Source organism: Leuciscus leuciscus (genome assembly GCF_965113295.1).
Source record: "Leuciscus leuciscus genome assembly, chromosome: 11".
Lineage (NCBI taxonomy): Eukaryota > Metazoa > Chordata > Actinopteri > Cypriniformes > Leuciscidae > Leuciscus > Leuciscus leuciscus.
The window spans coordinates 21,621,175-21,648,825 of NC_138735.1; the positions used below are offsets into that span (position 1 = coordinate 21,621,175).

General features: G+C 37.0%; 4 protein-coding genes and 2 long non-coding RNA genes across 9 annotated transcripts; 4 read left to right on the forward strand and 2 right to left on the reverse strand.

Annotated features, from left to right (window-relative positions):
- The first annotated feature begins 571 nt into the window (after positions 1-571).
- cops5 (COP9 signalosome subunit 5) lies at positions 572-4,737 on the forward strand. The gene is made up of 8 exons (XM_082184588.1): positions 572-923; positions 1,020-1,254; positions 1,890-2,018; positions 2,434-2,499; positions 2,601-2,686; positions 2,784-2,895; positions 3,668-3,816; positions 4,501-4,737. Exons 1-8 carry the CDS (start codon positions 787-789, stop codon positions 4,589-4,591), a joined length of 1,005 nt encoding a protein of 334 aa, XP_082040714.1. The 5' UTR covers positions 572-786; the 3' UTR covers positions 4,592-4,737.
- A 140-nt stretch (positions 4,738-4,877) lies between these two features.
- On the reverse strand, positions 4,878-27,509 carry mcmdc2 (minichromosome maintenance domain containing 2). 3 transcript variants are annotated; one of them, XM_082184579.1, is made up of 14 exons: positions 27,307-27,509; positions 26,981-27,111; positions 26,689-26,748; positions 26,002-26,197; positions 25,806-25,928; positions 25,381-25,482; positions 24,723-24,851; positions 24,398-24,632; positions 24,111-24,316; positions 23,837-24,003; positions 23,277-23,456; positions 22,820-22,947; positions 22,329-22,438; positions 4,878-7,173 (listed from the first exon to the last, which is right to left on the reverse strand). In XM_082184579.1, exons 1-14 carry the CDS (start codon positions 27,401-27,403, stop codon positions 7,109-7,111), a joined length of 1,929 nt encoding a protein of 642 aa, XP_082040705.1. In that variant the 5' UTR covers positions 27,404-27,509; the 3' UTR covers positions 4,878-7,108. The 3 variants fall into 3 exon arrangements, with proteins under 3 accessions (XP_082040705.1, XP_082040704.1, XP_082040706.1); XM_082184580.1 differs by lacking the exon at positions 4,878-7,173 and adding an exon at positions 21,752-22,071; XM_082184578.1 differs by having other exon boundaries at positions 24,111-24,632.
- ppp1r42 (protein phosphatase 1, regulatory subunit 42) lies at positions 7,168-15,217 on the forward strand. The gene is made up of 9 exons (XM_082184589.1): positions 7,168-7,283; positions 9,783-9,919; positions 10,495-10,661; positions 10,775-10,913; positions 11,401-11,517; positions 13,023-13,140; positions 13,426-13,557; positions 13,963-14,095; positions 14,898-15,217. Exons 2-9 carry the CDS (start codon positions 9,788-9,790, stop codon positions 14,938-14,940), a joined length of 981 nt encoding a protein of 326 aa, XP_082040715.1. The 5' UTR covers positions 7,168-7,283; positions 9,783-9,787; the 3' UTR covers positions 14,941-15,217.
- On the forward strand, positions 15,554-18,887 carry tcf24 (transcription factor 24). The gene is made up of 3 exons (XM_082184602.1): positions 15,554-16,829; positions 17,162-17,616; positions 17,784-18,887. Exons 2-3 carry the CDS (start codon positions 17,179-17,181, stop codon positions 17,883-17,885), a joined length of 540 nt encoding a protein of 179 aa, XP_082040728.1. The 5' UTR covers positions 15,554-16,829; positions 17,162-17,178; the 3' UTR covers positions 17,886-18,887.
- Positions 19,230-22,076, forward strand: LOC309509774. Of its 2 annotated transcripts, none has more exons than XR_014210055.1 (6): positions 19,230-19,332; positions 20,544-20,592; positions 21,133-21,193; positions 21,404-21,475; positions 21,679-21,745; positions 21,936-22,076. It is a non-coding gene; the product is annotated as an uncharacterized lncRNA (long non-coding RNA). The 2 variants fall into 2 exon arrangements; XR_014210056.1 differs by having other exon boundaries at positions 19,233-19,332; positions 20,538-20,592.
- On the reverse strand, positions 20,781-21,540 carry LOC309509776. The gene is made up of 2 exons (XR_014210058.1): positions 21,401-21,540; positions 20,781-21,186 (listed from the first exon to the last, which is right to left on the reverse strand). It is a non-coding gene; the product is annotated as an uncharacterized lncRNA (long non-coding RNA).
- Positions 27,510-27,651: the final 142 nt, after the last annotated feature.

A 27,651-nucleotide genomic window follows, 5' to 3' on the forward strand; every position in this document is an offset into this window, starting at 1 on the left:
ATAAGCTGTAATATAGTACTGATTCCAATCATTTTACTATAAAAAAAAGCACATTTTATTTGCCCCATAATTAGTAATTAGTAGTCTATCCAGCCGTGTTCTTTGAGAGTAAAATATGTAAAGGAAATATTGTTTCACTAAAGTATCTCAAAAATGAAAAGGCTGCAGCGTTCCGAATACCGTTTTATTTTTTAAGTTTAAATTTTAAAACATCATCTTACACCCCTGCCTTATAGATAGATAGATAGATAGATAGATAGATAGATAGATAGATAGATAGATAGATAGATAGATAGATAGATAGATAGATAGATAGATAGATAGATAGATAGATAGATAGATAGATAGATAGATAGATAGATAGATAGATAGATAGATAGATAGATAGATAGATAGATAGATAGATAGATAGATAGATAGATAGACTTAGCAACAATAAAAAGTCGCGTTACGTTGAGACTTTTATTTTGATACCAATATAAAACTTTATTGAGAGGTATGCTAGCTGTCTTCACTAAACAGTCGCGTCATGTTGAGACTTTTATTTTGAAACCAATATAATTCCTTAGTTACGCATATGCTAGCTAGCTTCACTCAGGTTTGAGAGTTGGTTTTTGTAAAGGGATACAGCAGAAGGTTTGTTAATGATCTCTAAATGCTGCGTTTAAATATTTAGATAAACTAAACACTTGATCTATTATCTAGTACTTTAAATATCCTAATTTGCTAGTGGTGTTTAACATACTTCTTTATAGTTCATCTTGACATTAAAACCGATTACGAGCTATGGCTGGCAGTAGCATAGCGATGAAAACATGGGAGCTGTCAAACAGCATGCAGGAAGTTCAGAGTATTGATGAAATATATAAGTATGATAAAAAACAACAACAAGAGATTCTGGCGGCCAAACCATGGACTAAAGAGTGAGTATACCACACTATAAGAATGTCCTCCTCCTCAAAACATTTTTTTCGAAAGATTAATAACACAGGTTTCCATACTGCGTTTATTGTTTACAGCCATCATTATTTTAAATACTGCAAGATATCAGCTTTGGCACTGTTGAAGATGGTGATGCATGCCCGTTCTGGAGGAAACCTGGAGGTGATGGGACTCATGCTGGGGAAGGTGGATGGAGAGACCATGATTATCATGGACAGTTTTGCTCTACCCGTGGAAGGCACTGAAACTCGAGTCAATGCTCAGGCTGCAGCCTATGAATACATGGCTGCTTATATAGAGAATGCTAAACAGGTACACTGAACACAACAGATTCTCTAAAATTCATATTAGACAAATAGCGAATAAGAATAAGCCCATATTTTGTTTCCAAATATGATAATATCCACTGCTTTAAAGATACATTTTGTATGCTTACATCTGTTTTCAATTTCTAACGGATATATGCTCCTCTAAACACATTATTTTACTAATTATTTGAGAGATTACATGGAATATTTGCCCTTTTAAAAATGTCAAAAAGATGATTTAAAAATAGTAAACATCCTAAAACAAAGGATCCCGTCAGAGGAACTTAAATATGCGTGCATTGTGTATATTGAATCATGAGATTTTCTGTGGTGTGATATAATATAATCTTCAAAAATATTTTATTTATTCTTTTATAAGTTGTATGCATTAGGTTGTTATTCATTCAGAGACTACGTGGAATATTTGCACTTTTAAAAATGTATTTATTAAATCACAAGACCATTTAAAATGAATTCATGAAGGCAAAATAGGGATTTAAAAAAGAATACAAATCTTTAAATAAATAGTTTACACTTTGTACATTCATAGACATTTTATGTGTCAACTCCCCATGAATGTCATGGCCAGCATATGATGAAATGTTATTAATTCTGAGGCTCGTCTATGGATTCATTTAGGTGGGGCGGTTGGAGAATGCCATTGGATGGTACCACAGTCATCCTGGATACGGCTGCTGGCTCTCAGGCATAGATGTGAGCACTCAGATGCTTAACCAGCAGTTTCAAGAGCCCTTTGTCGCAGTAGTGGTAAGCGCTGTTGGAAATGTTCAACTTGTTGCTTATTTTGCTTTAGGGCTGATTTTGCAAAGTCCTCTCTGAACCATTATACCATCAGAGATTCTAAAGACAGAAGGGAAAAATAGCTCATCCACGAAGTATCAATTTAAATTCAGCAATATCAGTGATCCATATTTGACCCCCGAAATACGAAAGAGTTTGGTGACATTTGTAGTGGTGTCTGATTAATTGCTGTTGGCTTTGTAACTGAATACATTATACAGTTTACCCTTCATTTCCATTGTTTATTTTGTGCTGAGGGCAAATAGCAAGCTGGGCGCTCATAACTTTCACTTGCTAAACTGGCAGCTCAGTGTTTTTATTTGTTATATTTGACCGAACTGTTTTGCTAATTACAGTCCTTGTAATTTTTCATCCTTCTCAGATTGATCCCACAAGGACTATATCCGCAGGGAAGGTCAATCTTGGAGCTTTCAGGACATATCCGAAGGTAATCAGCAAATTGTTTGCTGTAACCGTGTAGTTTTTCATATTTATGTGTCTATTCATTTATATGAGTTACATCACCACATATTTAAATGTTAACGGTAGGGTTACAAGCCTCCAGATGAGGGTCCATCTGAGTACCAGACTATACCTCTGAACAAGATTGAGGATTTTGGAGTGCACTGCAAACAGTAAGCTTTTCTGTGCTTTTATTGTACTTGGAAATTGTTGTATATTATTTCAATTTGCTGTACAGGAACTTCACAATAAACCGTCTTCTGCTTTTAGGTATTATGCTTTAGAAGTGGCTTATTTTAAGTCTTCCCTGGATCGCAAACTCCTAGAGCTGCTGTGGAATAAGTATTGGGTCAACACTTTGAGCTCCTCCAGTCTGCTGACAGTAAGCGCTCTCTTTTATTGGTGTAAAATTACAGTGTCCTTTTTACATGTTACATGTACATACTGTAGTCAATTATGCATAATTATATGCAACTAAGGGTACATTTACACTACAACGATGTACTAAAAACGGAAAGGTTTTTTCGTCCCTCAAAATCATCTCCCATCTATGTTAAAATATTTACACAATTATTATCTTATCATCTAGGTTGTTTTGTTCTAGAGGGTACAAGTTTTTTACGTGGATGAGATTGATGATATGACAGGGGTTTGTTGACAACCTGTGCACATGATTAATATTTGTAGATGCTGCTTTTGTTTCCTTACCTATGTTTTGAAAGCCTGTCATAGTTGACTACGACATTCTGTCATGAACCTTGTTTAACACTTTCAATGAGCTGTAGACTATTTAAACAACAGCCTCAGAGCACTGCGTTAGAGATAAATTGACTACTTGTCAAGAGCGTCTTGCTACGCCAAAGGAGAAGTGTTGTCAGTGATTACGTTGTCACCACAGACCAAGACCTTAAGTCATTGAGTCTGTCTTTATTGTGAACCCTCGTCTGGGCAGTGTACAACCTCACCTTCAGCAAACTTTTGAGACCTCATTCAAGGGGCTTCAGTAAACAATTCAAAAACCTTTTGAATTGACCATCAGTGAAAGGCATGTTGTGAATGTTTAAGTATTGTTGTGAAATCGTGCATTAACCTAGACTCTAGGTTAGAATCTAGAGCAAGCGAAATGGTGATGTTAATGGCTCTTGTTCCTTCAGAATGCAGAGTACACCACTGGACAGGTTTTTGACTTGTCGGAGAAGCTCGAGCAGGCTGAAGCCCAGCTGGGACGAGGCAGTTTCATGCTGGGCTTAGACACACATGATAGGAAATCTGAGGACAAACTAGCAAAGGCAACACGTGACAGGTAATACAATCTCTATTGATTCAATATTAAGTGCTTCCCTTTTTATATAAAGTGTCAGTTATGATAAATAATTGAGAAAAAACTCCCTACGTGTACTGTGCTAGACTAACTGGGACTAGTCACAGCACATATTTTGGCTTGATTGCTTCTATTACACTCCTCATTTAAATGCTAAATGATTAATGTAAATTTATTTTCAAATGTGACGCACTGATAATTCAAATGCTTTATAGAGACATTCTAAAAAAAAAAATGTTTTTAAATTTTTTAAAACATTTTGATATAATCCTGAAAAAAGTTTCATTCTAGGTAATTTTTTTTTATCTTTTTAATTTTCTCAATTAAAGTACAGAATTTTAATGTGGTCTCAGACATTTGTATAAATAAAAAAATCAGTTGTACAGAACTGTAAAAAAGTTTTGAAAAAAATTAATTAAATACTTTGAGTTCTACAATTAATTTAAAATGGTTTAAAAAAAATTGCTTTTAATTTTGGGCGGGGGTGGTACATTAGTTTTGAAAATCCTTCCTTTTGAAATCCTTTTGAATCTTGATTTCACATTCATATTTTGTATGAGCTCATGAGTCTCTTGTTTGTGTAAAAAGTCCAGTTTTTAGTGCCACTAGTGACCTAATACATTTTATGCATTTTAACACTATAACAACATTTTCTTTGCCCCTCAGCTGCAAAACGACCATTGAAGCAATTCATGGTTTGATGTCCCAGGTTATCAAAGATAAACTCTTCAATCAAGTGAACACATCTACCAACTGAACTGGGAAGGAACTGAAGTTAGATGACTTCACATTCTGTGTTTGCTTAGTTATGTGTTCGTTCGTATTGGTTCAAAGCAATTCTCCTTGTAAGAATATTTGCATCATTTGTTTAAACAAAGAAATAAACGCTGTTCTGGTTTATTAGTTGATGTACATTGTGTTTTTGCTTCATCTTTTCTTAACTTAAAAGTAATTTTTTGTATCTGTAAACGGCTCAATTTGTCTTAAAATAAAGTCTTGTCTGAAATTCTAACTCGAGCAGCTCATCGTCAAAGCTGTCCTATAGATCAAGACAAATGAGTTTTCCTTAGCGCCGCATGTTACCAGACGTTTGAAATGTATTCTCCTCTGGGTTCAGTGTGTAACACAGTACCGCACCATTCCCATTTCCCACAGCTTGTGTCGGGATCTGTAATAGCAGTATTCCATTCACACACCCTAAAAACATTATATTTAACATGTTAACAGAAACCGCAGTGCTCCGCAAGAGGTCATTTTCATATTTGCCAGTCATAGCATTACATAATGGAATAACAAACTCAACGGCCCAAAGGTAAACACAGCTTGGCATGGCCACAGCGCATCTGTCAGGACGACCCTGTGCAGGTTGTCTCTGCGTTGTACACAATCCTTCAGGATTCTGAGTGTTACACTGTGGCCTGTCACTGATGCATCACAGAAACAGGAGCTCGATACAGTGGAGTCTATTCAGCACTGCGTGTCTGCTCTTTATCGCGGCAGACACTCAACGCCTGTGTGGTTTCATGCACACAAACTTGTCTGCATTTTCTTAGAGACAACAGTGGTGACGTCATCCTCGTGCACGTTTTTGTACCTAATTTTAAAATGTACTGTTATGTTCCAGAAAAAGCAACAGTCTGTTCAATTATGCCTTGTGGATTTTGGCCTGAAAGTGTGTGGTTTTTTTTTGCTCTTGTAATGATGACCAATTGTTTAGTCCATAGAGGATTCAATTAAAATCGCAGTCATCAAAAATCACCATTCGTAAGTTCTGTATTTTCACTCATTGTAATTACAAATGATGCTAATAATCATCACCAGATGAGCATTTTTAATACTTTAAGGAAAGGAGAGTTGAGAGAATAAATGAGATGAGGTACTGTATATAACCTAAGCCTAAGCATATTGTGTTTTCCATGAGCAAATGAACATCAGCCAAATCCATTAACTAATTTTACGGTATGTTTTCCATTAGCAAGTCTTCTTAAATTACTTGGAATTCCACTTCATTTGCTGAACCCAAAGAAAATGTTTTAAAATAATACAAATTGAGAAATTATGATAAATATGTGATTAAGAGAATATATCCGAGCGATAAGCACAAATACTCAGCATCACAAGGACAATGTTAAACTAGCCTTTGGGACCTATGACCTCAAGATATTTGGTAGCACTGATGTTTTCTTTGGACCTTATAATAATAATCTCAACAAGCATGGCAGTAAGGAGCTGAAACATGTTTAATGCCCTAGACGAGAGTCTGAAAAGGGGAGAACTCCCCCTCTACCTCCCTAAACCAACCAAAGCAACATTTCCTTTCTGCCAAGTACTCTGCATGCTAAATAGAGGTCACTCAGTCTCAGGAAGCACATTCCTTCACAGTATATAGCCTAACAATATACGGGTCACTGCAGTGCCTCTGTCCACCGGAGCCCACCGCACTGATATGCATTATAAGGGGCAGCAGTTTGAGCTTGGAATGAGAGAGCCGAAGCTGATAAACATGGTTTCTGACATAATTTACTCACCCTCAAGTTGTTCCAAACCCGTATGAATTTCTTTCTTCTGCTAAACAAAAATGAAGATATTTAGAGGAATATGGGTAACCATACGGGCCCCATTGACTTCCATATAAAAAATATTGTGGAAGTCAATGGGGCCCTTCAACTGTTTGGTTACAGACATTCTTCAAAATATCTTCTTTTGTGTTCAGCAGAAGAAAGAAATTCGTACAGGTTTGGAACAACTTGAGGGTGAGTAAATGATGACAGGATTTTCATTTTTGGGTGAACTATCCCTTTAGGGTCTTGTCTACTCTAACAAGCCTCACGGTTGACCACAGGTTTTGGTTTGAACCTATTTTTTCTTCCCAAACAATTGTATCTCTCCTTTTAATCCTCTACACACGTGTAGGGTACATTTTTGTGTGTCATTTAATCCCTTCACTTTATAAAAATAATTTCTCAGCAGTGGCCTTCTCAGACAAATATCAACTATCTAAAGGGCATAGGCATGTTTTTATATGTTAATTTATTAGACTGACTCAGACGTTCATTTATGTTATTCCTTTAATGATAGAAGTTCATTCTAATTTAAATTATTTAAACAGGTTATTAATTACTGCAGCTCTTAGTAGAATAAATGACTTTTAACAACATCATAAAACATTCTTTCACACATATATCGAGAAACAGTACAAGCGGTGAACGTCGTGTCCTAAAGTCCACATTGAATTTAAAACAATGTAAACTTTGCTCCATTTCGGTTGGGAATGTCATGCCACATTTTGAACAACTCTGGCGCTCGCGTCGCTTCGCCATGGCAACATCAGCTCGCTTCCTAAACAAAGCCGAGACAAGAGGAAAAGAGAAGGACATTACAACAGCAGAAACACTTTGCGTTCATACCTGACAGTTAATGCACAACATTTGTATTATACTTATATTAAGGTAAGAAGATGCAGTGCTTATTTTATAGCGCGCGTGTGCATTTTCTGTTTACATACCAACAGTGGCCTACGTTGCTTGTCATTGTTTATTAGAAATAAATGTGTATTGCAATATATTGTTAAATATACTGCGGTGTATTATAAAGATTGGCAAACTGCCATCTTTATCCCGTTCCCTGGAGTGTAACGTTAACCACAGAAAGTTATTGATTTTAAGAGGCTCCCCATGTCAACTCCCCATAGTCTGCTGCTCTGAGATCAAGTGTAAAACCGACCTGCTGTCATGTGTTGATGTATGTATTCCCTTTACTTCTGTCCTAATGTTCATCGTCTGTGTGGCAGACAATATAGAGAGTTCTTAAAAGACAATATAGAGAGAAGAATCAGTATACGGAATAAAATAGAATTACTTTCCAAGTAAGTCTTTTTGGTAAGGTTTTTTATATAATAACGTTACAGCATGTGCAAGATGTGTCAAGCTTACAGACAATGTTTATCTCAAGGGTATTGAGTTATTTTGTTTTTCCTTGGGAGAACAGATCTCCCTTTATGATAATGTGAGGTCACATGTCTATTTCACCTTTAGCCTCGATCTCACTTTTCAAAAAGATGTAATTTTGACAAAGGTTTGCGGGTCAATTGACTATGCTGTCTCTAAAGTACATATCATCAAAGAAATAATGGTCACCACATCAATTATTCCTTTCAAAAACCTATTTAAAATCAATATAGACACATATTTAGAGATTAGGGGCTGTATTAAAGAAACTTCTGATCTTCATTTCTCACTTAAAGGTAGGATAGGCGATTTGTTCCAGAATTTTGTTTTTTTTTGTTATGCTGGTTGAAAGTCTCTTCACATCCTGATAACAATCACTAACTTGAGTGGTCTAAAGATTTAAATGTATATCGTCTGTGGAAGGCGTAGGGCCATAAAATGTTCGTCCCATCATTGCATTAGGTGTCCTACCTGCCTTTCAACATATGTATTTTCATACCTTCGCGCTCCCTGCTAGTGCAGACATTGTGCAGACATCATATGTCATTAGCGCATTTCATGCTATGCAGAGTTAGACAGACGTCAGTCAGTGAGCACCACAACTGAAGCAGCAACCACATTTTACAGTTCCTCCTGAACCAAAACAATGAGCTTATGCTGAGTTCACACCATAACTACCATAGTTTGGAACTGATGGAAACCTGTGGCGTTATACTCTGAGTGGTTTGTGATTTGAATTTACGCTTCAATTGCAATTTGCAACAGTATCACGCCTAAATGAATCTGCAGCAGTCAGGTAGTACAGGTCAGAGTTCTTTAAGTTGTTTATGTTCATTATTATTGTAATGTTATGTGATTTGAGACATTTACATTTACATTTACATTTATTCATTTAGCTGACGCTTTTATACAAAGCGACTTACAATTGCTATATATGTCAGAGGTCGCACGCCTCTGGAGCAACTAGGGGTTAAGTGTCTTGCTCAGGGACACATTGGTGTCTCACAGTGGATTCGAACCCGGGTCTCTCACACCAAAGGCATGTGTCTTATCCATTGCGCTACCACCACCCCTGAGGGGTGAGGCATGAGGTAGTTTAACGCCTTCTCTCGTCTCGTGACGCTTTGGAACCTCTGCTGTGTCATGTGCTTTGAACAAGCGGCAACCTTCCGATCTCTCTCTTGAATCCAACACGGAAGTGACTTAAACTGCAATTCATCGACTGGCCACTAGAGACAGGCTCCAAAACAGAATATAAAAAAATATGTTTACAGCCTGGTACAAAAAGTGTTTTTGGTCTATATAGCTAATTTTGCCCTTCATGACAACTGTGAGGGGGTGAATTTTTTTATAAGTCATCCGTTTAAATTATATTAAGCCTTACATTTCTGCATAATTAAGGGCGTTGCCTCTTGAGTGACAGGTGGATTGCCGCTGCTGTCACTACTAGCCGTTTGTCTGTTAGCCGGCACGTCACCTCAGTTAATACGCCTCTTTTCCCATTGTTTGGTTATCCGGGAGTGACATGCAGTGACACGCTGCCAAGATGGCGACGGCCGGCTCCGCCCCCTTTTGGGCTTCAAAACCACTCTTCAGAAACTATGGGTGACGTCACGGACACTATGTCCATAGTTTTTTTTTTTTTACGTCCATACAGTCTATGGTTTTGAAGGAGGCGTGGCTTTGGAGAGCAGTTTGAAGGAAGGGTGGGATCTCATGCTTTCAAAGCTAGCTTGCTATTGCTAGCCACTCCAAAAATTACTCTACCTTTAAGATTTGAAAATGTTCTATTTCCTAAGCAAAATTACCATGGTTACTAAATAGATAGGATAGCATTCTGAGTTTACAACCCCAGTAATACAGCCCTAGTACTCTAAATTCTATTTGATCATGTTCTTGCATTGCTTATTGTGTTTTTGGCTCTCTCATAAATCTTCTTATTCCCTTGACATGCTGTGCTGCAAAAGAGAAATCTATCCTGTGATATTTTTACACACAGAGTCATTATGGTCCGCCTGACAGTGCATCTGATCGCAAAATCAAGCAGTCACTCAAAAACCTGCAGAAGTGGATCTCTCCAGCAGTATCTGAAGAAACTGACCCATCTCAACTTTTCAAACAAAAGTATAGAGGACATTGTAAGTTTCAAGTTCAAATGTGTTCAAATTCTAGTTTCCATTAAAGTAAATATTACACTACCATTAAAAAGTCTGGGGTCAGTAAGATTTTTTTCAAAGAAATTAATACTTTTGTTCACCATAGATGTATTAAATTGATTAAAAGTGTCATTAAAGACTTACATTGTAAAAAAAAAAAAAAAAAAAAATTCTTTTGAACTTTCTGTTCATCAAAGAATCCTGAAAATGTATTACTAGCTGTTTCCACAAAAATCTTAAGTTGCACAACTGTTTTCAAAATGTATAATAATAAGAAATGTTTCTTGAGCACCAAATCAGCATATTAGAATGGTTTCTGAAGGATCATGTGACACTGAAGACTGGGGAAATGAATGACATCACAGAAATAAATTACATTTGAACATATATTAAAATAGAAAACAGTTATCCTAAATTTTACAATATTTCAGTTTTACTGTATGATAAATGCAGCCTTGGGCTTCTATCAAAAACATAAAAAAATCTTACCAACTGCAAACTTTTCAATGGCAATATTTTTTAATGTATATTGATTATTTTCCCTCTTTAACATTTAGGATGATCTATCGATTTGCAGAAACCTCACAGTCCTTTACCTTTATGACAACCAAATATCACAAATCTGCAATTTGGGATTTGCCTCAAACCTTACACATTTATACATGCAAAATAACAATATCTCTTGCATAGAGAACCTCTCATCTCTGCATAATCTCTCCAAATTGTAAGTATAAGAAAGTGCAAGCATAGTTATTATTTTATCACATTCCTGCTTGCATTGAAATGAAATATGACATTAATATTTTGCTGTTGCCTACACATTTTTCTATATTTGAGGTTCTTGGGGGGAAACAGCATCACTGTGGTGGAGGGATTAGAGGAGCTGAAAAGCCTGAAGGAGCTTCATGTGGAAGGTCAGAGACTACCCCGTGGAGAAAAGCTGGTCTTTGACCCGCGATCCATTTCTAGCCTCTCTGTGAGTAACTCGTTTTTTTAACATTCACCTCAGTGAAGAAGAGCCTTAGGTTGTTCAATTATATCTTCAATCTAGTGCACTTATATTTGGATTGACAAAGCACAGTGTCCTGAAGCATCTTGTGAGTTTGCTGTCAGAATCAGAAGAGAGGCGTACGACTCAAGGACCAAGATGTGTATCAAAGCAGTTCTGTGCTAAATTTGATGAGGGTAAAAGAGGTCTCTGTGGCTGCCTCCTTGTCTGACAAATCAACAGGGAGTATTTACCGCCCAGGCTATGGGAAAACAAACCGAAAAGTTGAGAATTTTGTTTATTTTGATAATTAATGAAATTGCAAGTGTAAGTGCACCCAATTTTTCCCCCGCAAAAAAAAAATCCTAAATGCTCTCCTTTTACTAACAGTGAAATCTTCATTGATTCACCTGAAGTGGAACTGGTTTCAAATTTAAAGTGCATTACTAATTATATTTATATTATATTTTTTCAGGAAACCCTGTGCATTTTAAATATCTGCAAAAATAACATTGATGAGATATGGGACTTGGCCCCTCTCAGAAAACTGGCCCATCTTTTTGCTGCTGATAACCAGCTACAGGACTTACAGGTAAATAAGATTTTCCAGAAATAAGATACTTATGAACAATGGTTAATTTTATAAGCACAATAAAAGTTACATTTAGCAATTTTTGTTCTGTTTAAATACGATGAAGTTGTATGTTCCTATGAAGTGTGAAATGATAGAGGGAGAGTAGTGCAAAAACCTAATCCTACAAATCCTTCCAGCAATCCCCCAACTTGCACAGGGTCAGAATTATTCAACAAATCAGCGGACCGGTCCCCAGGGACAGCTTCTGCTGACAATTTAAACAAGCACAAGTTTTCCTCCTTCCTTAGTGAACTGATTTTCCTCTGAAATACACTCAGTGCCCCGTATAACTTCAGCCTTGTATTAAAAAACCATTTGAGGCAAACATTTAGTGAAACCAAAGCTGAAAAGTAACCTCTTCTGGAAAAGGGATTTTCCAACCTATCGATATCACACATTCAGTGACTAAAAGACTGGTGAAGGAACACTTTCTGAACTCTGCCGTAGTGTAACGAGTAAAAAAAACCTTGTCAAGCACCTCGCTAACTTTGTCCAACAGCACAAAAGACAATTCTCTCAGCAACTGCCACCGATAATAGTGATCCATGTGTCAGAGGAAGCTTTCATGTTTAGCAGATATCTCCTTTAATTTATACAACCCCTTTGCCACTATTGATTCAGTGGCGACAGCACCCAAAGGATCAATTCCTGCCTTGCGCAGTTTGGTCCAATTCCAGAGGAAACATTATGGATTTTTAAAATAGATTATGACAGGCAGTCAGCCGAGTGACAAATGGGTACTGCAGAGGCTGTTAGTGGCGCACGGCCAGACAGTGCAGATAGGGATCGAAGCGCTGGTCAAATACAGGTTCATAACTGGCCATCATTAACCCAGTGTGAGGCTGGAAAGGGCCCAGTCAGGAGTGCATTCAGCACTCCCGCGCATGGGAGGGCAATTTGGCGCTGGGCAGTTCCCAGCCAAGCCCTCAGAGTGACAGACCTGACACGATCATTTATCAAAGCCTGAGAGCGCGCGGCTCGCTGGGGTCCCGCTAGAGCTGATTGCACGCGGACTGAAAAGTGGAAGCATTTTAGTTGAGACAGGAAGGCAATGAACAATCAGAGCGTGTCCAGAGAGTATTCATATTTCCAGCCTGGATTAATGTGTCCTTAGATAAACATACACTTCAGGCAACATGCTTGAGGACTACTGCCCAAGGGAACTTGTTAGTCCGTGTGACAGTATTTATTAAAACAAGCTGATGTTTTGTTTATACTTTTTGCCCCTCCAAATTTTTGGTTTAATTTGTCTTTTATGCTTGTGCCCTCTTTGTCGCCCTGATTATTTTTAACCATGCAGATCTTCTTTTAAATCTTCAAAATCTTTTCAGTGTTCAGGATTCTTCCAGGTTGCAAAATCTCATTTGGAACATTTGGAAAAGATGTATTTTACTCTGTCTACCAATGATTTTATTTTACACTGATTAAGAGTCAAATATAATGCCTTTATTTTACGCTTTCAGGAGTTAGAGACAGTGTTCAGCCAATGGTCTCAACTGCGGCTACTGGATCTGAGTAGAAATCCTGTGTGTCACAAACCTAAATACAGGGACAGACTAATAACTGTCTGCAAAATTCTAGGTGAGAATTAGCTAACTTGTAAAATGTAATTATTTGTTGTAAAAGAATCAGTGAATGGCTCAAATTGTTTGTCCTTTATTATGTCATTTATTTATTTTTAATTCTTATCATTATTATTTTATGTATTTAATTTATCCCTTTTAATGACACTTCAATAATATTTATTAAGCATTTTAATTACAGCTATTTTAATAGTTATTTTTATTGGTGGTGTGCTTTGCATTTTAAATAATTATTTAGTCAGTAAAATGATACAGAAACTAAAAATTATTTCTTGATATTTAGAGGACCTCGATGGAAAACAAATAAATGAGCTGTCTAGGCAGTTTCTAATCAACTGGAAAGCCTCAAAAGATGCAAAGAAGAAACTAGAGGACGAAAAAGACATCAGAGGACAAATCACAAATCCACTTACAAGTATAAATATTTGCTGCTGTGTGCGTGTGTGTGTGTGTGTGTGTTTGTGTTTGTGTGAATGAGTGTGTCATTATTTACATTAATGCATTATATATAGAGGATTAAAATAAATGTTACATTATTTTATATTACAAAAAAACAGGACCCAAACATGTCACTATTATCGCATTTGAATGTACAAAATTTCTTTTGTGAGTGCATTGCAATGAAATTGTCATTATTGTTCTTTGATATTTACAGTAATTTATTTATTTATTTAGCTATAATGCATTTCTCCTAGTAATGGGCAAGGCATAATTTATTTACATTCCATTATTGTATATCATCAGCATGTGGTTGTGTAAGCCTTACATCCATTATGTCAGTTTCTGTGACAATGTGTGACTAACCCGTGTTTTGCTTTAGCTGATATTCAAAGGGGCCCCCAACATCTCTTTGCCCATGACCGCAGTAGCTCTCTTAGAAAGCCGTCAGAATTTGGAAAGCCCGGCATTACATTTCGGACAGACCAAGTTCAAGCAGACAGCAGAGGAAGAAGGTATGCTATTCGTCTATTTAGTTATTTATTTAATCCAATACTTACGACTTATCTTCTATTAAAAAAGGGAAAGAAATTCTTAGATAAAAGCTATCGGTGTAAAGTTGAGTGCAACTACTCATTTGTTGCCTTCAGACATGCTGGATAAATGCCTGCTGTTTGTCAAGTTGTATGACTCTTATTTTTCCCAACCATGCAAATAAACAGCTTTCTCCTTTAGAACTAGCCTGAGGTTAACCACAGTTCTGTGCTGTGTAATGTGACATCATCTTTTACTGCACAAATCGTACCCCTTTGATGTCTCACATTATAAATATGTTAATCCTATTGGTTATCATATCAGTTGCTTTATCAGTGTGTGGCCTCTGAAATGCAGAAATGATTTGTTAATGTAGCTATATACAATAAATATGAACTGAATGTTTTTGTGCTTATAAGAGAAAAAAAACGTAACAAGCAAGAGTATGAGTAAAAAGAATGATAATGCTGAATGACAGTTGTTTAAAGCCCTAATTTTCTATGTTATTATAGGGGTCCAGTAACAGAAGGATTTTAGTGATAATTTATATAAGCATATATTAGACAGTGTGTGCCAGAATGTTATTGTTCTTGGCTATTTTTAATATTAACTATTTATTATTTTGACTATTAACACAAAAAAATTAAACACAAAAATCATCAGTGTAAAATCAATTACACTGATCTCAAGTCAACAAATATTGTTTAAATATTGCGTTAATAGTGTAATTCATGACATTTATTTTTATTTACTTAATTCATGAATGTTCTGGTGTGTTCACAGGTCAAGAGGGCTAAATATCCCAATGCGGAGTGGCAGACTCTGAAAATCTGAAACTGCTGATTTAAAACCCTTTATCAGTGTCCTTTTGGCTTAATTAAAGTATTTGTCGTCTGTGTGAGGACTTTTCCTATAAATACTTTCAATACAGCGAGTCTTCAGCTCTGCAACTTACATACAATGTGAATTTCTGAGCAGGTTCACCATAACGCACTCTCGTCTTTTACACTGCCTAGTTTGCATCTTCAATTATATTTCTTATTTCTTAAATATTTGTGTATGTGTTTGATTGTTTGTTTGTAATAAATTTACTTTGCAAAATGTTTGAGTATTTTTAATATCATCATGTTTTGTACATCATTCTTTAGGATAAGGATATACATGTATTAGCAATTGTTCATTAAAATATAGTTTAAAAAAAATCCTAGTGGAAATAGGTCATTTTAATAACAAAATCTCAAAGTGAGATTTTATTTGCCATTGGAAATTCTCTGTGAAATCACAGATATTGACTACATCTATAGTTTAATTTTCTATTTTTAAGGTTTGATAATGCTTTTAGTTAGGCTATTTACATTATCAAATATAATTTTTAGCATGTTGTGTTTTTTGGGGTTTTTTTTATCAAATAATATATTTATTATATTTATCTGATCAAATATGGAGTATTTTAACAAATGAATGCTCCAAATCTCACTGCATTGTGCTTTAAATTAAATTACTAATTACATAGTCCTTTACATTCAGAGCTAATCATATTATCTTTTAGATTCATAGCTAACTTTTTTTCTGACTGAGGATTTATTTCAACTTACACATTATAGCAGATTTATCAACATCATGGACACTGCGTTCTGGACTGGAATGGTAAATGAATATGAAATATAAAACTGATTTTATAATAATGTTTAGACATATAGGCCTATAGAATACGCGGTGAGTACAGTAATGCACTAATGTAATTTCTGCGTATTTGGGAAATGTGTATCTACACCAGGGTATAACCTCTGAAAGATGTAGAGTAATTAGACAGAGAAGCTTACTTAACCTCATTTGCTCTGCTTCATAATTATTGGCCTGCGGGCAATACTGTTACTTCATCCTTACGAAAACAATGTTTATTAAGAACAGTCTCAGATATACATGTTATGAATAATTCCATTCATTAATTCTCCCACATCTCCGTTTGCGGAAAACAGAATGATTAATTTGGAGTCTCACAAGAATTTCCTCAAGCATGCCAGTTGATTGCAGTGTTTAGAGTTTATTTATTGGCGTTGTCCCAGAAAATGAAGCTGATGTCTGCGGCTCAAAATTATAATATCGACATGCCTTTTTAAATGTTAAAGTATAGGCACTGAAATTGTCGTGAGCACCGTGCCGATCGAATATGCAACGATCTGTTTGTCAGCTTGAAAATTACAATATTGTTGAATACATGGGTAAAACAAACAAAATAAATTAGAACCAAACAAAGCCAATAAAGGGGATACGAGTAGCCTATTTATTTCTTAAATAAACAATACTTTTTTATAATTTTCTGAAGTTGTGGTTTACAAAGTAACCAAAAATGCTGCCTCTGGCGTCGGAAAATGGACTATAGGCTACCCTCCTACCGACCGATGCGAGAACGGCTCCAGTTGCCAGAGTTTTTGTGGCTTTTGATTAATTACACCGGAGTGAAACACTTGTCAGCTCTTTGTGTTGCCCGATAAATTAGAGGCTCATGAGACTTTACGCAGTCATTCAGGTGAGGACGCTGCGCGCGCGCGGACATACAGCCTATCCGTAGACGACCTTTCACGCGCAGCACCACGACATATATTTTTACAACGAGAAAGGGACTAATATTTACAACGGTACTTTTGCCGAGCTGTGGAGGTTTTCATGCCTTGATGTGTGTTTCTTAGGACAGCACTTGAAACGATAACACAGGTATGATTATAACATTTCAGTAAGTTCTCATGAAAATGCACCTTTACAAGTCTACTTAAAGAGCTGTATTAAAACTGCATGTTCTGATATGATTTAATGTAACCTAAATCATAACTTAAGTCGTATATTAGGCTGTTTTATTGCTTTGACATTGAATGACTCATACTGGATATGAGATTTTTTTGGGCTCACTTGAGGCAAATGTTCCCAAAAAAAGTTTTAAACGAGTGTATGAGCTTAAACGTGTTTTTGACATAGTCTTCAATATTTGTCTAAATGTGCCCGTTTGCCTATAAATGTGTATTTTTAACGTAGCCCACTATTTTAACCAGGTTAAGGGGTGATTTCAATGGTTGGAAGACAGTCGATCCGTATGGATGGCATTGGTTCTGTGACAGTTATGGATGACAGTCCCGCATCAAGCCCCAACTCGAGCCCCAGTCCCGACACGCTCTCAGCGGACAGCCGGCGCCCAGAGGCCCTGTCCCACTCCAGGGTGGTCCCGTCTAGTGGCCTCGGTGGCAGAGGGAGACCCGCAGCAGCCAACGCAGCGCGCGAGAGGAGTCGCGTGCAGACGCTCAGGCATGCGTTCCTCGAGCTGCAGAGAACATTACCGTCGGTGCCACCGGACACCAAACTGTCCAAACTCGACGTCTTGATATTGGCAACCACATACATAGCGCATTTAACGAGAACCTTACAAGAGGAAGGGATGGAAGAGGACAACACAAAACAAACTGAAGCTTTGAATTCACTTAAAGGCGATGGCTACTTGCATCCAGTGAAAGTAAGTTTTGGTCAATTCTGCTGTTCAATTATTGGCCTATTTTACCATGAAATAGAAATTTAAAGAAGAAAATGTTCACATTTCTTTTGAATAGGCTACTTTAAGATTGAGGTTTTATACTAACAGTTTTAAAATAAGTGTTTGTATTCATCGTTTTTGTCTTTCAGAAATGGCCAATGCGTTCAAGATTGTATATCGGTGCCACTGGCCAGTTCCTGGGTAACTCGAATGAAAATCAAGGGGCATCTTCATCATCGTCTCAAACATAGCCTATTATTTGCACAAAAGGTTTTTGGAGGTAATGATTTAAAAATGAAGGTTAAAAAATGTTGTTGTTTTAGTAATTTTGTTGCATAAATTGTCCAGTTGCAGCCTGTAAAATTTTGTTTTACGCTACAAATGAACAGAAATCTTTGAACTGATTATTATTATGTTGCCATACAGACAGCTGAATAATTGTGCATATTAATATATCCTAATTATTTCAAATATGTAAATAAGATTGAAATATTAAACTTTTGTGTTTTTTAACTGTGGGTTTCTGCTCAGACTTCTGTAGCTATTTGCAGTTCTGTACTTGTCTGAAATTCCGTGTGTTGGGTTATAATGAGCTGTCATGCTTGAGCTGTCGGCTATGCACTTTCTGTTACAACATTTGCACTAAATGCATGTGTGAATAACTTAACATTCGTCATGTGAAGTGGTCTGTCAGAATCGCAACAATAGCATCACCATCCCCTTTCTTCTTTTCACGTGAATAGTATGTGGAATAATAAATAAAACAATTCTTAAACTAAAATTACACTGATCTCAAGTTTATTATACATTTTCTTATCGATGTTTTTCGATCATTCACAATATGCAATATAATGTGTTCCAAAGGTATTTGACATGCACTGAACATTTTAAATAGCCTATCAAAAGATTTAATTATTTTAAACTTTATTTAGTTCTAATAGGCTTATATCTCATGCGATGGCAGCATGCTGTGAAATTTATCATGGAAACATTAAAAAAAACTTTAAAGTTTAGTAATGACAAATTACTGAAAAGTTGTGGAAGCAATGGATAGTGTTAACTCTGTAAAGCCGTTTTAAACCCTCTAAAGAGAAAGCTTTATAGCCCCAGTTGCACTAGGCCTATTGATCTATAAGTAGCCTATATATTGCTGACTGAATTGATTTTTTTAATCTAAATTGTGGATATTATTATTAAATAGGGTATAATATATAGTAATATATAATATATATTTTATAGCTTACTATATATTGTGTGTGTGTGTGTGTGTGTGTGTGTGTGTGTGTGTGTGTGTGTGTGTGTGTGTGTGTGTGTGTGTGTGTGTGTGCGTGTGCGTGTGCGTGTGTGTGGGGTGTGGGGTGTGGGGTGGGGTGTGTGGGGTGGGGTGTGGGGGGGGGGGGGGTACTTTGTTTGAGTAGCTAGATTCAATAAGCAAGCTTCTTTCATTAAAGTAATCAAATTCCAAAAGAATTTTCATTAAACTTTACTGTGTTTTGGATTGATATCAATACAAACATATGAACATATGCCAGAGTTTCAGCCGATTTTATTTCATCACACTAGTCTAGCACATCAGCACGCATGTGCTAGTCCTACTAGGAAGTACTTAAAACCCGAAGTACGCATGCGTCATATCCTTTTCTTCCCGGGAGTGGACTGAGCTGGTCGCACGTTCTACATGTTGCAGTATAACTTGAGGTAAATGTATTTCAATTAATAGTTGTACTGATGCATTCTTAGTGAAAGTATTGTTGCAGCGATTTGTGGAACTGTTCATGAGGTTATAAGCTCGTTTAGAGATTTTTGCATTCTGGGTTGGCCACGTGGTTGGATGCCACAGCCACATGTGTTACAAAAAGACCAAGTTATTATACAAATCTGCTACGTCATTTCGTAGAAGCATCATTAGTCATTAATAACTGGAATTTGAAGGATTTGAGTCAGTCCCGAGCATTATCATGGATCGTCAGGCACGACTCGCGCTATTTCTCATATTAATGAGTCGCATCCATAGACCGTAAAAAAAGACCTCGTGGTGATGATGAGCCAGCTCGTCCTGATGCAAAACAGATCAGCCCAAATGTGTGCTTTTACTACTAAGCTTTCATGTCTTAAATTGGGCGAGTATTAAAAATTGACATTACCTTTATACGTTATGACTTAATTGACTGTATATTTTTATTAATGAGCTTTTGAGCAGTGATGTGGAGAAGAGATCTCAAATTACGTTACTTTAGACTTCGTTTGAAGGGTTTATCTTGAGCCCAAAGTGAATACAGTAGTTTTGATTGGATGTATTGTTTCTTTAGGGACCGTATGATCAATATTGTAATGGTGACATGATTTTGTCAAATCCTGTTGTAATCATGACCTATCTTAGAAAAGGTTTTAAGTATCCCATGAGGACTGTTATAAATCATTTTGGCAGGTACGTGTCCCAGATCTGGTGATAAATTGCTCCTTTGCCATTTGCTCTGCTGTCGGCAGGACTGTGCTCTGTCCGGCATAGGTCTGCTGTCCCTTGTGTGGCCTGGCTGGTTTGGGAATGGTCTTACATGACCTGGATTGGGTAATCAGGGCTTTGATTCACTTGGAGGTGCTGTGGTCTTGGTAAAGGTCCTGACCTTGAGTTGAACTAGCCTTGCCTAGGCCTTTGTGTTTGTGTGTGAGGGTCTACTCTCAAGCTGTGTTACAATGCCTTTTGACCTCTAGATCATCAGTCATCTTTTTGAGGTGGAATTGAGTTTTTCATTTTCCTTTTCCCTCAGTGCTGCTTATTTGAGGCACTAAATCAATAACTGAAATGACATGGGTAATTAGTGATCATATTCATAACTTTCTGCTGCTTTTGTCATGTTTCTTTACTTAGAAGAATTAGAAGTTAAATCTATCCTTTTTTTCAGTCACAGAAGAGGCAGATGAAGATGGCTGCAGCCAGTGGAAAGGATCAATGCAAAGGTAAGAAACTGAATTTGCTAAATTGATTTTTAAAGCTAAAAGATGTGGACAAGATTACTGGGCTGTAAAGCGTGTCGGATTGGTTAAACCAAAAGCAATGATTTCGTGTTTTTGCAGTTTACTTCATGCCACATTGGGGTACAAAGTCACAAACTGACTATCTGAAGCAGCAGCAGAGCAATTAACTGTTTAGTATGCGAGTAAGGAGATATATATATATATATATATATCTCCACCTTCACTTATCCTCACTAGGTTCAAGGATTTCTACTGGTAAAGGGTGATGAGAAGTGCAGATGAAGAGAAATTTTATTTATTTTAGATATACATTGTAAATTAGTTTTTAATGTTTTTCTTTTGTGTGAAATTAGTGTTTGAGGAATGCTTGTTGTCATGATGAGTCACGTTTTGCCGTTTACCCATCAGACCAAATTGGATTGCTGATATTGTGACTATCTGAAGCAACAGCAGAGTAATTAGCCAGTAGCCTGTTTGAGATTTTCCCAGCATTAAATTTGATCTCATTTATCCTCCCACCAGGTCCAAGGATTCCCCTAGGAAAGGGTGACCTGAGAAGTTCAGATCATATGAAGACTGGCAAGTATTTTTTTTTTCTTTTGGAGTGCAAAATGTGTATTTTTGAAAATTGCTTGTTACCATGATGATATCACATTTTCGCCGTTTACCCATCAGACCAGACTGGGTTGTTGACACTGTGACTATCTGAAGCATGAAGCAACAGCAGAATTGACTACCCAGAACCCCATTTGAGAATACTACAGTATTGATTTTATTCTATCTCCCTTACCAGATCGAAGGACTGAATCTAGAAAATGGTGACATGAAAAATGCAGATGAATGAAGACTGGTTTCTTGTATACTGGTAAATTATATACAATTCATTCTATACTTGATAATGTCACTTGCCATGATGATATCACTTTATCGCCGTTTACCCATCAGACCAGACTGGGTTGTTGACACTGTGACTATCTGAAACCTGAAGCTACAGCAGAATTGAATTGACTACCCAGAACTCTACTTGAGAATACTACAGTATTGATTTTATTCTACCTCCCCTACCAGATCGAAGGACAAACTAGAAAATGGTGACAGAAGTGCTGATGAATGAAGACTGGTTACTTGTATACTGGTAAATTATATACAATCAATTCTATATTTGATATTAATGTCATTTGCTATGATGAATTCACATATTCGCCGTTTACCCATCAGACCAGACTGGGGTGCTGAAACTGTGACTATCTGAGGACATGTCTTGACTTTAAATGGGCTAAAGCTTAATTCCTGCTTGTAATACCTTGCTTCATTCCTCTATACAGGTTGCGTAGGTGTGCACAAAATTCAAGATCTGCTTGCGGGATTCTTCCAGTGTAAGGTCCCGCTGGTGCAAGGAGTCCAGGTCATGAAGAGCACAGGGAAACACTGCATCGGGTGGAAAAACAAGCGCAGAGGCCCCTGCATTCCCAAGACAAACTTTCTCATTCCCAAACACTCAACGCACACACAGTAACAGGAGCTTGATCCTAACTTTAAACTAGTAATGAAGTGCTAAAATGTGAATGGGTTTTGATCAAATGCACGTTGAAATAAATTATTAAAAAAATTCCTGATTGTGTTACTTTACTGAATGTCATTTTAGAATGACTGACTGGATTTCAAAGGTTTTTTGAATATTTGTTTAGACTTTAGAAATAAATAAAATGAGAACTAACCATGTTTTAGGGTGACTGAACTCTCGCACAGCAGTACTGCAATGACTGCATCTTCCTCCAGAACTTGCTCTCTCAGACTGAGTTTAGCATGAGCCTGGGCCAGAGAAATCCTAACAGAATCAGTAAACAATATCAGTTGTTTATGAAATGGTTACATTTTTAAATCTACTATTTGTGGTGTGACTGCTTGTTTTACAGAAGTAGTTTGGATTCTTTAAGCTTTATCCCCCCCCCCCCCCCCCCCATCCCTTTTTTAACCAGTTGTTGGTGTACAAATGTCTTCCATCTATCTCTAAATAAACTATCACAAAGAATTTACACAACTCTGTTTTCTGACAATCTGTTGGAAATGGGGAAGTGCTTAATTTACAGACTTGCAATATAACTGCTCCATCTAGTGGTCTAAGGCTTTGTAAAGAGTTGCCATTATGTAGCTTTCCTTTTTTAAATCAGTTCAAATGCTGCAGCAAACTTAATTTTGTAGCGCTTACAGCAGTGTGACAGAGGATCTCTGTGTTGAGTCTGAGCGAACCCTGCGACTGGCCATGTAATAGCCATGGATCATCCTTCCCGCCTCAGGGCTCATGTCCACCTTCAGCTCCCTTGCATGAGCCAAGAGCTAGAAGATATTCAAGTGTGGAAAAACAGGCTATTTTCATGTACCTAAGTCTAACCTTATGCACATTACTTAAAATCTTTAACATTTCAAACTAGAAAACCGAAAAAGAAACAGCAGTCCAAATACGGTGTTATACTGTACACTACTGGCCAAAAGTTAAGAATTAATAAATAAAAAAAAGCCTTTAATGTTCACGTTGAATGGCTGCGTGAGCGCTTTACAAGTTGAAATCTTGTAATTATGGTAATTACGATATGATGTGAATGCACCTTTATTACTATTTAAAGGGGTTCCGATCCCTTTTGACCGGTAGTGTATTATTGACAGACCTCTTTGTAGTCTTGTGTGGTAAACTGCATGCATGCTGGGTAAAGGGGTTCTCCTGGGCACATGGCCTGTCTCAGGGTATGCACGGTCATGGACAGAAGTGGATGATTGCCGCTTGTTTCTCTACACTGGACTACGAGTCCAAATGCCCCTGCAAGTTGAAGGGGAACTGAGCCCATTTCCTGCATTTATAAAATAAATCATAATCACTATAAAATAAGCAGATGCTGTAAAACCATGACTTCTTTAAATATTTACTGATGTAGTAATATAAAATAACACTTAAGTAATTTTTTAGACAATATGGAGTAACCGAGGGTGCGTTTCAGCAACTGATACAAATTAGCACAATGAGGAGCTCTCCTAAAATAGATGGCATTGTCTCTGGTTCCTGTTCCCAAATACAGAAAAAGGTGGGGTCATCTGTGAAGCATTCCAGCATTCTTTCTAATCAGTCTTTTGGTATGTACTGCTTGCTTATAAAATTCCCACATTATCATTCCCATCTCATTTCCTGAGGAAAAGCTCCATTTGACTATAATAAGATTGGATATGAACCCACCACAGAACCCAGCATCACATTATCACATCTGGCTGTCCTCTTGGAGGGGGAAGCAGCATCAGCTAAGGCCCAAAAGTTACACTGGATGGGGAAGGAGAGCTGCTGGTCTATATCATCACCATACTTCTTGGCAGGAATGAAAACAGACGCAGTTCTGCTTTCAAGAGCTGAAGGAAAAATAGGTATTTAGGTTTGCTGTGCTTTAATGCATGTACAGTTTTTCATATCTAGCTGTCATCTGCGATAGAAATAATGTAAAAGAATTCATTTGCACCAGACTGAAGCATGTCCATCTTGTCTTTCTTGTAGCATGTGAGGTCTCCCAGCAGACAGACTCCTCCAGATGCCAGCAAAGCTGAACCTGCATGGATGTTGGCGGTCCCTGCTCCATGTTCATCTCTAGATAGAGATGCCAACAGCTCTCCTGTCAGCGCATGATGAATGCCTCGTGAGGCCAATGGCAGGCTATATCTCATCAACCTGTCAACGAATAAACACATACTATGCATCATATTTTGATGATCATTATCAAAATGGATTGTGCATTTGATAAAGCTGTACCTATCAATTATTAGACTGTCACTGGTGAGAGCAAGCACATCCAGGTGGTTGGGCGAGTCTGGATTATCTTCAGTTTGCACCAAGCTAAGAAGTAGCCCCAACTTTAATGTGTTGTAGAGTCCCGGTGGGATCACCGGGGAACCGAATGAGTTGGCTACAATGGCAGCGAACCTCCACGGGGAACAGGCCGAGGCTGCCTGCAGGTTCTGGAAGTTGTTGCTAACCAGACAGGAGCCTGTGAGCGGCAGTCAGGAGCAAATGACTTTGACATGCTGTGAATTTGCCTGGCTGTTTTTACACCATAAAAGTCAAAACAAGACCTTACATTTTGGGGTCCATGGTTGGATGCTGCAAGCCTCGACACTCCAAGTTACATTGGGCCACTGGTGCACATGAGCTGGGATCCCCACAACTCGGTACAGATGGCCGATTCTCATGGAGTTACACAGTTCATCTAATTACGTTAAGAGAAACAAAACAATCACAGTTGGGGGCTGGTCTTCACTTATTATTTTGAGAAACAAGCTCACCACCTACACGACTGCCAAAAGAAACACTGCAGGCTCTTTTAAACAATGATTCCACTATGACTTGTAGCAACTAATGAGTGTACCTTACATTTATTAACATGTATGTTCAGTAACTAGAGCCTGGCGTATTGAATTCCAGACTAATACTAGGTCAACACAATATGCTAATACCATCCAGAGAATCTGTGGCCTCTCCAGTTGGCTAACAGAGAAATATTATTGAAGGAGACAGGAACACCCAATCTAATACTGAAAGACACTGTGAGAGGATGTGTTTCGGCAGTTTATGTATTTGAGAGCTCTGATTCAACCTTATGAAAACCAGGTTAATCAGGCATGACAAGTAACAAACTAACTGGATTATTTCCTAATGGTTGGTTTAAAAGTAAAGTTTATTTGCAATACCATGAGAAAGTAAAAGGGGGTAATTTAGGAAACAAAAAGTGCATTTACCTCTTAGAAAAAGGGTGACAGACTGATATCTCAAGGAAGCAGCATCATGAACTCCCAAAATATCCACTGCTTTTACATGCATGAGCTCAACTAGCTGTTTATCTGTGAATTGAATAAAAAATATATAAATCCAATTTTACACATAATAACATTTTGTCTATAAAATAACTGTTTTCTGTTGAACTTAAGTTAAAGTAACATTTAATAACATTATAAATATATTTACTTTCACATTTGATCAATGCATAATGTGTCATTGCTGAATAAAAGTATTATTATCATTTTTTTTATCATACTGATCACAAACCTGAATGGTAGTGTTTGCAACTAGTTGCTACTAAAGTTCACAGATTTTTTCCCCCATGTATCAAGTTTATATTTTATATAATATTTCAATAATGTTTTTTTAATTGATGTAGTCTCACCCCCTAAAACACGAGATTTCACATCCTCTTTCAGCGGTGAAGAGCAGAGAAAGCAGGTAAAATCACTTCTAACCGTGGCAGACTCTGTGGCACCCGGTGCATGAACTCTGATATGATGAAACCCTTTAGACAAATTGACAAATTGTGTAGTAGAATAATAACAAATGATACCCATAAAGTTAATTAGGTTACCTACCTCTTGAGCAAGGACATGTCTCTTCTGAGCAGAGAAATCTGGCCCCTTGTGTGTATTTGGTGACACGTGTCATGGCAATTACGAGGCCCTCCAAAGCAAAAGGTCTCATTGGACCATATCCACGAGGAAACTCAGAAAGATCCAAACAATAGTCAGGAAAAGGCGGCAAGTGAGTTGGCTTTAAAACAACATTAACCTACAGAAGAAGAAAAAAATTATCTTATGTTTTTTATATTTTGATACACTGATGGCTCTATTATATGATTGTCTAGTGAATTTCAAGAATATCCAAGTCTGTACTCACACATACACTATCAGTCAAAAGTTTGAAATATTTTTTTGTCTCTTATGCGCACCAAGCCTGCATTTGTTTGATCAAAAATACTGTTTTTTATTTTTTATATTGTTACATTTTATTACAATTTAAAGAACTGCTTTCTATTTAATATATTTTATTTATTCCTGTGATGGGAACACTGAATATTAGTAATATTACTCCAGTCTTCAGTGCCACATGATCCTTCAGAAATCATTCTATGCTGATTTGCAAAACTTTTTTTTTATATTATCAATGTTGAAAACAGTTGCTGCTTAATAGTTCAAAAACATTACAAACTTTTGACCAGTAGTGAACACATAAACAAACAAATATAAGTGAAATGTTAATTTAATTAAGCTGTTCCTTACCTGGCTTTCTGTTTCTATGTGGTCAATCAGTGACAGAGTTTTTATAGACAGATAACAAACCTGAAAAATAACCACTGCATTTTCATTTGTTTGAAATACAGAGTAGTTTCTAAATGTAAATATCAATGTGGTCTGTTAAGCACAATACAAAAAACGACATTGTTTCTTTTTTCACCAAGAGGAAACTGTAGCTGGTAGAAAATGCATGGCTATGCCACTTTGGATAAGCAAACATGAGGTAACTGACTAATAATAAGTTGGGTATTTTGTATATTTCATTTGTGCAACTCACTGACTGAAAGAGTGAAACAGCTTTGAGAGGGTCGTGTAGTATACAGTCTCCCAGTGGGGCGTCGAGCTCAAGCATATCTGAAGGACTTACATCAAAACTGAACCGATACACGGCCCCCATCTGCTGTGCACCTGAAAGACATTTACCCCCCTTTCAACCGTTATGGATATAATAATAATAACATAAAATGTAATGATTAATCTAAAACGTCACATAAAAACGGATGCGGACACGGTATTTGTGACGTGCACGAGCTCCTGTCCACTGAGGGAAACTACTAGATGCATTTAAACCGCTAATAATGCTCCCAAACTTTATAAACAAACCTTTAAAGACATTACAGTCTTCAATGAGTTTACGTAATCCACCACTTCTATCTAAATAAATTACTATTGCTTCTTTTAAAGAAAGTAGACTATCCATATCTCCGCTCAGCAGTTGGACGAGAAGAAGCTAGACATCAATGTTATAAATGCAAATGAGATGTATCACACGTGACTCAAGAACATACCCTCGAATAACGCTTCTAATAATAATTAAATAATAAATGTAATGAGTGTGAAACACACCACATCTATTTAAATGTATTATTATTGCTTAATTTAATGTATTTCCCAATCCCAAATGTACTGTGAACATAATACATGCAAAAAATAGGCAACATGTGACAG

Coding starts and splice junctions, on each gene's coding strand:
- cops5 (XM_082184588.1), top strand. CDS start 787: ATGGCTGGCAGTAGCATAGCGATGAAAACATGGGAGCTGTCAAACAGC. Junction 924..1,019: donor GCCAAACCATGGACTAAAGA/GTGAGTATACCA, acceptor TATTGTTTACAG/CCATCATTATTTTAAATACT. Junction 2,500..2,600: donor CTTTCAGGACATATCCGAAG/GTAATCAGCAAA, acceptor TGTTAACGGTAG/GGTTACAAGCCTCCAGATGA.
- ppp1r42 (XM_082184589.1), top strand. CDS start 9,788: ATGGTCCGCCTGACAGTGCATCTGATCGCAAAATCAAGCAGTCACTCA. Junction 13,141..13,425: donor AACTGTCTGCAAAATTCTAG/GTGAGAATTAGC, acceptor CTTGATATTTAG/AGGACCTCGATGGAAAACAA. Junction 14,096..14,897: donor GCAGACAGCAGAGGAAGAAG/GTATGCTATTCG, acceptor GTGTGTTCACAG/GTCAAGAGGGCTAAATATCC.
- tcf24 (XM_082184602.1), top strand. CDS start 17,179: ATGGTTGGAAGACAGTCGATCCGTATGGATGGCATTGGTTCTGTGACA. Junction 17,617..17,783: donor GCTACTTGCATCCAGTGAAA/GTAAGTTTTGGT, acceptor TTTGTCTTTCAG/AAATGGCCAATGCGTTCAAG.
- mcmdc2 (XM_082184580.1), bottom strand. CDS start 27,403: ATGGATAGTCTACTTTCTTTAAAAGAAGCAATAGTAATTTATTTAGAT. Junction 24,317..24,397: donor GACAGTCTAATAATTGATAG/GTACAGCTTTAT, acceptor ATTCGTTGACAG/GTTGATGAGATATAGCCTGC. Junction 22,072..22,328: donor TTCAGTCACCCTAAAACATG/GTTAGTTCTCAT, acceptor TTGGGAATGCAG/GGGCCTCTGCGCTTGTTTTT.